Raw genomic sequence first — 10332 nt, 5'->3', positions numbered from 1 at the left:
ATCTTATGAAAACAATGTGTATGGAAAAGTTTCTATGTATCACTCACCATTTAATAACCACACTACCTCTCACTCTCAGTACAAACCGTATGAGCATGAGGAGTATGGAAACAAGCCCCAGAACTCTAACTCTCTCACAAGCTGTCAAAGACATATGAGAACTCACACTGTGAATGGACCTTTACATTATAATACATTTTTAAATCATTTTGATTTCCAATGTTCGTTGGTAATAGATCCCGAAAGACACAGTGAGAAACCACTCCATAGATACAAAGAATATAGAAAGGCCTCTGCTGATGGCAGTTCACTTCAGACATCTGGAGGAACTCAGACTATAAGAAAGCATTGTCAGTGTAATATATGTGGGAAACATATGAATTCTTCCACTTCTCTTCAAGGACATGAAACAATTCATAATGTAGAAAAACCACATGAATATACACGATGTAGTAAAGCCTTTAGATATAACAATTGTCTTCAAAAGTATGAAAAAATTCATACTGGAGAGAAACCTTATGTATGCAAACACTGTGGTAAAGGATTTAAACATAAGAGAGATCTTCATTTACATGAAAAAAATCATACTGGAGAAAAACCATACGAATGTAAAGAATGCAATAAAGCCTTTGGACGTAAAAGTCATCTTCATAGTCATGAAAAAATGCATACTGGAGAAAAACCATATGAATGTAAACAATGTGGTAAGGTCTTTAGATCTCACAGATATGTTACATGAAGAAATTCATTCTGGAAGAAGACCCTATGCATGTAAACAATGTGATAAAATCTTTAGATGGTATAGTCACCTTCAAGTACATGAAAAAATTCATACTGAAGAAAAACCATATGAATGTAAACAGTGTGGGAAAGCCTTTACACTGTACAGTTTTCTTTGAGTACGTGAAAAAATTCACACAAGAGAGAAACCATATGGATGTAATCAGTGTGGCAAAGCCTTTAGATGGCACAAATGTCTTAAGTTACATGAAAACATTCATACTGGAGAAAAACCATATGAATGTAAACAATGTGAAAAAGCCTTTAGATATAAGAGTTATCTTCATTTACATGAAAAAATTCATACTGGAGAAAAACCATATGAATGTAAAGAATGCAATAAAGCCTTTGGACGTAAAAGTCATCTTCATAGTCATGAAAAAACGCACACTGGAGAAAAACCATATGAATGTAAACAATGTGGTAAGGCCTTTAGATTTCATAGATATCTTAAGGTACATGAAAACATTCACAGAGGAGAGAAACCATATGAATGTAAACAATGTGGGAAAGCCTTTAGATGGCACAAATGTCTTAAGTTGCATGAAAGAATTCACAGAGGAGAGAAACCATATGAATGTAAACAATGTGGGAAGCCTTTAGATGGCACAGATGTCTTAAGTTACATGAAAGAATTCATACTGAAGAAAAACCATATGAATGTAAATAATGTGGTAAAGCCTTTGGACATAAATGTCATCTTCATAGGTATGAAAAAATGCACACTGGAGAAAAACCATATGACTGTAAACACTGTGGCAAAGCCTTTACAGGATACAGTTATCTTCGAGAACATGAAAAAACACACAGGAGAAAAACCATATGAATGTAAACAATGTGGCAAAGCCTTTAGATGATACAAATGTCTTAAGTTACATGAATAAATTTATACTGGAGAAAAGCCACATGGATGTAAACAACGTGATAAGGCCTTTAGATGGCACAAATGTCTTAAGTTACATGAATAAATTCATACTGGAGAAAAATCTATGACTGTAAGTAATGTGAAGACTTCAGATGCCACAGTGATGTTCAGAGACATGAAAAGTTCACTACCCTGTGAATGGGAGCAGTGTGAAAAAGCCTTTAGAAGTCAATCATCTTTACATGAAAGAATCCATGATTTAGTAAACCTATGAATGCAAACAGTGGAGTAAAGCCCTTAGCTGACACAGTTATCTTCCTTTATGTAAATTCATATTGGACCAAAGCAAAATGAATGAGAGCAATGTAAATCCTAGCTATGGTACATTTATCTTAAATTACTTGAAAGATTCATACAGAGGAAAGGTACAGTCAGTGCAAAGAATGTGGAAACCTTTACATTTCATATTTTCTTACACTCACAAGAGGAAATTAATTGTGGCAAAGACTCTTGGAATGTGAACAATGCCTATAGTTCCAAAGTTACATGGCAGAGTAATTTCACAGCACAGTGTTCTTTCAATGTAAAATAATCTTAGGAGAAAAGTCCTCGAAATGTAAAATGCAAGTGTTGTTAATGTTTTATATGAGTTCACTTCAGTTAGGGAAAACTACTCTCAAGCCTCTAAGACTATAAACAACAACAAGGAAAAGGATCAAGCTGTTCCCAACAGCAACAGTGCTGTGTGACATTTTTCCTGGGGAGACCTGAGCAAATGTTAACTCACCTGAGATATGCAACTAATGACACAAACAAGCAATTCTACCAAAGTCTGATTATGTGAACCAGGATTTTACCAGGGTTATTTCCAGAAGCATGGACAAGCACAGACAGCTGTATCACCAAAAATCCCATTCAGTCTAAATTATGACCCAAGGAAGCTGCAATCTGAGATCTCTGCCCAACTGGCAGGCAGCTTGGTTAGTTGGGGAATTTCTTTTCACAATTTACTGCTTCTATAACCTTGTGGAGTCGCCTTGGGAATTTTATAAATTTGAACATTCCAGAACTTGTGTTTACTTCTTGAGTCTCATGCCTCCCTTTGAGAGGGACTGCATAAAGTCAGAGAAAATTTCCTCGACAACACCCCTTTCTCTGACTCTAACACATGTTTTGTAATGCCTTTAGATCCTTGTAGGCAGAGGGCGTGGATACAAATGTTCTCTGTGGCTAACATTAGGCCACCGTGCCAGAGCAATACTCACTTTTTGTCAGGATCTTCATCATTGATTCTGAGTCTTTGTGGTGTACAATCCATCGTGAAAGGAAGTTTCCTTCCATGATGGATTGCCACTAACAACCGCAGTGACCTTAGACTTGAACTGAAATGTTGATAAGGGAATTTGAGAAGCACATCCCATCCACCTAACAGAACAATAGTAATTGCTTCCCAACTGGAGTCTATGACCTCTCCGGCCACGAGTTTTGTTTTCATCTTACAATATCAGACACAAATTTCCTACTGTGGAGTGGGCTGTAAATCCAACCTGAAAGCTGTTTGTTGGACCCAAACATTAGTTGTGCCACTGTACCACCAGGAGGCATATTCTCCCTGTCCTTTTGGCACTGGTCACACAGGGTTTATGGCTGAGCAGGACTCTTGGTGACAATTGTCCCTCAGCAATCTGCATTGCACCTGGCACCATGCAAGCCAGCTAGAATGGAGGTAGTGTCCACCTTATTCCAGCATCATTTCTCCGTGGTCTGCAACCTGAGCATATGATGTCTTTAGCAATAGTGACTTACCATCTAGTTTCAGTATGTATTCAACAGCAGTGGCAATAGTCTTCATGGTTTGTGGGGAAGATATTCACCTGCCTCGGCCATCCAAGTGATGGTGTTAAATGCCTGAGCCAACACACCTGGATATGAATAACCTGTTAAAGCAACCTACTCCCAATAGGTTTCTGGGGTAGAACTGATTGCAGATGATTCCCTTTAGTTGAGGTCTGTGCATCAGTGCTTGTGAAATGAAAAGCTTTTGTCATGGTCAATTACATAACACTGCCTTGGGCTAAAGTCTTGTTGGTGACATTGTCTCTTCCTCACTTGCCTAGAAATGGTGTAAGAGGCCTGTGCCAGTGTCCACACTTAGGAAGGTATATTTGCACCTATCACTGATTGGCATAGATTACATATGGTGCGTTTGCCAGTAGTTAAGGGAGAAATTGTCTTACATAGGTGACCTGACAAAACATACAGAGCCAGGCTTTGACTGTGAACAGGCAACATGTGTTTGGCACCTAAATAAAGATATCTGAAGAAAAATCAGTGTTTCCTGACTTCATGTATTGTCTTCTTTCTGCTGAGTGTGTCTACTCCTGTGGCTGCTGCTGTTGCTGCTGCAATCCTCCAGTGACAGATTGCAGGTCCATTAGCCTTCCAACATGGACTAAATAGCTACAGCTCTAGGAATTTTTCAGATCTCTGCCAGAATGGTAGTGCTGAGATGTCCAGCTGTGTGGACTGAGCGGCTTCTGGGTTGTCCTCTCAATCCTGCACATAGACATTGCTGGACTATCAACAGCACAGTGAGCTCATCTAATGAACCCCTTTCTTGGCACATACATCTTCTGTTGCTTCTATTCCTCTCCAGCATGTTTTGTTGCATAGTTTCTGGTAATAGGGTGGGTTGTAGAGAAACAGAATTGCAGGATGGTGATCTTCCACTAGCCGAGTTCTGCTGTAGGATACACAGTTCTGTGCATTTGTTTTGGCACATCACATAAACTGCAACAGAGAAATCAAGGTCTTTTAACAAAAACAATTTCTAAGTGTCTCTTTTAAAGGGCTTAAATTTTAAAGAAACTATTGTATTTTGTTGTGGAAAAAAATGTCTTCAGGATAGTTAACCTGTTTTGCTTCTGATCACATACAAAATTTATAAAATTTATTATTTTGTGTGTATTGGTCTTTTGCCTGTATGTATGTAAGGGTACTCTTGTTCCGCAGTTCCTGCAGAGGGTTTTGGATCTTTTGGAACTTCGTGATTGCAGACAAAAGATTACTACTTTTTAGATAAAATTAAATTTGTATGGTAGTATTGTCCCAATATATGAATTATTCCAGAATGGAAACATGAAAAATCCAGAATGCTTCACTGTTACTACTGGTTGTGGAAGTTACAAAGAGGTTTATAAGATCTAAAAGGGAAGATTAAGGTATGTAAATGATTATATTCTAGAAATGTAGACTGTTACTAGGTATTTATTTCGCTAATTTTCCTGCTGTAGGCATCAGTTTTAAATTTTGTGTCTTGGATTTTTTGGCAAATTAAGACAGTCTACAACGGACAGCAAATATAAATACAAATTCAAGCCCTGTTAATTTATTGAGCCTTTAGAATTGTTTTCCTTGACTGATCAATATCTGTGAGGTCACAGAAAACCAAAAATGAAGAGAAGATTCAAGAGGGGAGTGATTACCATAGGTGACTCTAAAAACAATTGATAAGAATACTGTTAATTCCATTTCTAAAGGAAGATAGCCCCCACACACATACCCATTCCCCTAAATCCAGAAAATAAGTGAAGTCACTGATGAGGGATATTGTCAGATTCCCTCATGTGAGGATGGGCCTTCCACTCGAGTGATGGCTGAGCTTGAAGGATAATGCTGGAAAAGATTTGGTGGTGGGATCCCCATTTAAACTGTAACAGCCAACCACCAATACATCTCAGTAACTTTGGACATCATAGGTGAAGTGATTGATTTTCTTTCAATATGGAGACTTTGTTTTCTGTCTTAATAATTAGCCACATTTCTAAATGGATTTATTGGGAATCCATTGATCCACCATTGGGAAAACTGAAGCCTAAGAGCTGTTATTTTCAGCTTTAGTCCCCCAAATTCCAGATATAATGAAAATCATTTTCCTTATATGTAATGAAAAGATAAGATCTGGTGCTGAGAGATAGTCCTTAAAGGGCCCAACTAGACTTTGTAACTGAACAGCCAGAATGAGTCCTAGCTTCAACACCTTACAGGTATTTACTGAGGCTACAGTCATGGCCCTGAATCCTGTTTCTGAGGATTAAATGAAAGTCCATTTTACAGAAAATCAGAGAAGAAATGGACCAAACAAATAAAATAAAACGAAGACTTTGAATGTGATCATGTTGATCACTCCCATGACTTGTGTCCTTGAAAATAATGTCCAAAGCCTACCTGCTGTGTAGGGGCCTGGGGCAGAAGGCAGAGGGCAAAAAGGCCAAAAGAAGCAGCTGGACCAGCTTCCAAAGATTGTTGGTGGGCCCCGACCAACTCCTGTATCTCATCTCAACACCTGGACCTGCTAAGAGGAAGGGAAACCGCACCCCGCTGAGGGGAGGAGATTCCCGCCCCTGGCCCCGCTATGTGGGCCTAGGGAGATAGGGAATAGAAACTTAACTGATCGGGGGCACAAAAACCTAAAATGCTAATTGGGGCTTATAACTATGACCAATCAGGACTCGGGGAGGATGGGGGGCAAAACACCCAATACTCACAAATGTATATAAACACCTGCCTGCTGCTTAATAAATGAGATCCTGCTGGACAAGACTCCCTGCCTCCCTGGTGGTGCCTCAGGAACAGAGGGTTGGGACGGCAGCACCCTTACCTCTCCTCAGCCCCCATCATGCTGCTTGCAGGGAAGGACCCCACAGGCCTGCCCTGGTGAGCTCTGCCATTACATAATCTTAGACAAAGGACTGATTCCAGTAAAATGATTCTAAAATGTTACGGAAATTCTTCCTTCTGAAGGATATAAAAAAAAGTTTTGACATGGGATTTTATGTCTTCTGGGTGGACAAAACACTTGACTCTTTCGAAAACAATGCATATTTATTCACTAGAGTAAAATCTGCCTGTTCTGGGTTTCACAATGTCAGTGACATCCTAAAAACATTTGGGCTGCAGAAATGCACAGTAGGTAAAGAGCTCAGGACATTTCTTTGAAAACTTGGGATTTTGAATCTACATAAAGTCAGATATAGCAGTGCACACATTCAATCCCAACATACCCACAATGCAGAAGACAGAAGCAGAAGTATGCCTGGAAGCTTGTAGGCTATATAGCCTTGTACACTGGAGATAAACATAGATCCTGGTCTAAATATCTAGGAAGTGAGGAAATACACCTTTTTCTCCTCTGACCAACAAGCACCTTGACTCATGCATACAACACTCACAGACATGAATGAGCACATGCACACAAAAATATATGGTTAGTTACGACAGACCAGCCCAGACTGGAGCAGTTCAGTCTGACGGGAACAGGGTCCCTGAGAGGGTGGACAAGGATTCGGTGAATGACAAACAGACCAACACACAGGAGTTTGGTGAAGGTCTGAGTGTATTTTTGCAGCTTCAGGGCTCAGATTATATCTAGCAAAATTACATGATTACATCAACAAGCCATTGTTCTGCAGTTAATCTTTTCTGATTCCAGAAACAGAAGCGAAACACAGGTAGATCAAAATACATTGCCAAAGTATGCTATTATCTTAACAAGCATCAGCTAATGTTAAACAGAAAGTTTCCTGTTTTTCATCTTGGTGAGTTCACATTAGAGACTTTTAAAGTTTATATTCTGTGGTTACACAGTGAGATGACCTCAAACCACTATGTGCTTTCAGTACTAGCTCTATAGTCATTAATAATTCTATTTGAATTCCAAGTGAATCACAATAATGTTGTTTTATATCTGCCTTTTATTTTTCCTTGTTCATTAATATGCCCCAAACCCCATTACATCAGTACCCCATTCTAAACCTGTGGCTCTCATGAAATCCTTCCAAGTATGGGACTTATAAACATAACTACTTCATCTTACTTCTATATGCCTTCCTTTTGTTCCTTACTAAGCAGGCACCAAGGTGGCCCAAATCTGGCAAGTCTGTCCATGAATTGTAATGAATACCAAAAAATCCCTTTTCCTCCTATATTAACCCATCTACCCCTTTCCTTATCATATGCTCCAGTAAAAGGCAGCAGTTCATCCTGGAAGTTTAAACATACTCTCTTACCCTTTTGGTGGATGCCACAATCTACCTCCCGCTAGGATATAAGCTAGACCAAAATCAGTCATAACAGTTGGTGGTAACTTTCTTTTTCTCCTAGTACCAGAATTAAGGTCTTTTCTCTGACTTGCCTGTCCTGTAGAAAATATATCATCTTTAGGACTTTCCAACATTAGCTCTGCTTGTTCTATTCTGTCCATGATATTCCATGACTGATTATTTCTAGCAGCTTCTAATATAGCTTTAAACAGTAAAGGTGCATCAGGAGACAAGGTCATCTGAGGAAACCGAATTCCTAGATACCCATAAAAGAATGAAAGTCATAAAGATAATAGCAAGCAAAATACAACCAAGTACACTGAAGATCTTTGCACTGCCAGTTCCTTCTTTGAAGTTTCAGCCTCAACCCGTGGAAGATCTCACGCGGGCTCCATTGGAGACGGCGTGACATTTCTTCCCTTTTTGTTTTGTAAATGAATTTCGTGTACTTCTCGGCGTAGAGAAGAGATAGAGGTGAAGATTGTCTGAAGATGACTGGAAACAGAAAAAGAATAAGTAGAATGACTCCAACAATTATCCCTATAGTAATTAAATTATGCACCCAATTTCAGTGCTGTAATGAATCTTTTTGGCCTGATTAATTCATTCAAATTTCTAAATGTTTGTAAAGCTGAGTTATCATACCAAGGATCTGATCCTCAATCTACTGGAAGCATAACAAAACTAGGTCGCTTTAAAAGCACTATTACAGAATAATCTTTATCCAATGCAGAAGTAAGACAATTAGTAAACACACAATTTGTACATTTTACATGATAAGATTTCCCATGATTATAAATGGTAAAATTTTCTGGGTTAGCAGCTAAAATTCCATAAGGATAATTTATACATGCTCTTACTCCAATAAATGTAGTTTTAGTTTCTTTAGGCTTCTTTAAGAGCAACATGTTGGCAGCCGCGAAAAGGCAGAAAAGGCTAAAAATAAATACTAGTCTTATTGTCTGTAGGAGAGTGACTAACGTAAATAAGTGCCACCCATCCAGGAGTGTACCATCTCCTAATTGGTTCTTTTAATGTATTAGGAATATAAGAAATATAACCATTAAACTTTTGCACATTATTTGTTAAATAAGAGGTATAATCATAATTTGGATTAGCAATGGAATAATCTAAAATATAATCAGGAGAGTGTAGTGGGTAATGGATGGCCTCCTGTGTTGCCTTGGTCTGTAGATGAGAAAATCTGAGTTTCCCCATCTTTCTGGTCCTGTCTCTCAGTGTCTTTCTGGTTCTTTTTCAAGACTTCATTGTGGGGCCTGATGAACCTGTCAGGAATCCAGATGGGAGCTTCAGTTTCCTGTGGAAACACAAATGCATATCCTCTTCCCGAGGTTATTAGAATGTTGGGTCCTTTCCAGGATCCAGTTAATAAGTCTTTCCATAGCACTTGGGGCTGTCCTCATGTTTGTATAGTACCCCAATGTTTCATCATTGGTGTCAGATTTTCATCATTAGTATTTAAATGATTTAGAGTAAATAAGGCATGTGTCAATAATTGATGAGGAGAAAAGTAAGTTTTACTATTTTTTTTTTAATCTTTGAATCTGAAGTTTAAGATTTTGATGAGCTCTCTCAATAATAGCTTGCCCTTGGGGATTATAAGGTATTCCAGTAACATGTTCTATTCCCCATTCCTTACAGAATTTAGCAAATGCTTGGGATGTATAAGCAGGAGCATTATCAGTTTTAATTTTCTTGGGTAGGCCTAAGGCCACAAAACTATAGATTAAGTGTTGTATCACATCTTTCACTGCCTCTCCAGTCCTGGCAGAGGCAGACATAGCATGTGAATAGGTATCTACAACTACATGAACAAATGCTAATCTTCCAAATTCTGGGATGTGGGTAACATCCATTTGCCATAAAATTTGAGGCCTTAATCCTCTTGGATTTACTCCCATTTTTAAAGGATGATATGTTATAGGACAATGATTACACTTTTTTACTATTTGTCTAGCTTGCTCTCTGGTAATATGAAACATTCTTTTTAAAGGTAAAGCATTTTGATGATGAAACTGATGACTTTTTTGAGCTACTTTTAGAATATTTCCCATAAATTGTTCTTTGGTTAATAAGTCTGCTATTTTGTTACTTAAAGATAGCATACCTGGCAAATTAGTATGTCCTCTTATATGACCAATGAAACATTTATTTTGCCTGTTAATAATCACACTTTGTAATTTCTGCAATAAGAGTAGAATTTTTGAACTTCCAGGCAACAGAGCAGTCTCTAAGACTGGAAAAAGGTTAACCACAGCTTAGAGTCAGTATAGAGGTTAAAAGGTTGTCTAAAGGTCTCAGCTGCAGTTGTGACCGCAATTATTTCTGCTTGCTGAGCAGATATACCTTCCTTGAAGTTTCAGCCTCACCCGCGGAGGATCTCACGTGGGCTCCATTGGAGATGGCGTGACAGTTAGTTATTTTGACATTCAGTAACAAATAGTTTATTGGTCAAATGTGACTAAATAATGCATGCTAAAGTTTCTCCTGTTTGGGTACTATGGAATTATCTACGAATGTTCTTAATGTACATGTAGTTGGTGTGAGATGTTTGCTAAGGTGTGA

General features: G+C 38.4%; 1 protein-coding gene across 1 annotated transcript in view; it reads left to right on the top strand.

The window, feature by feature from the left end:
- LOC103731102 (putative zinc finger protein 56) overlaps positions 1–704 on the top strand; it is a gene marked incomplete at both ends in the record, with an annotated part of 3924 nt that extends 3220 nt beyond the window's left edge. Inside the window, one exon of the mRNA XM_029561779.1 lies at positions 402–704. Within this exon, the coding sequence (XP_029417639.1) occupies positions 402–704 (303 nt within the window). The remainder of the gene's footprint in view (positions 1–401) is intronic.
- Positions 705–10332: the final 9628 nt, after the last annotated feature.

This window comes from Nannospalax galili, unplaced genomic scaffold (assembly GCF_000622305.1).
Source record: "Nannospalax galili isolate Female #2095 unplaced genomic scaffold, S.galili_v1.0 scaffold6654, whole genome shotgun sequence".
In the NCBI taxonomy this organism is placed as follows: Eukaryota; Metazoa; Chordata; class Mammalia; order Rodentia; family Spalacidae; genus Nannospalax; species Nannospalax galili.
Note: the sequence above shows the minus strand (reverse complement) of the source record. Positions and strands in the feature narration are given on the sequence as shown.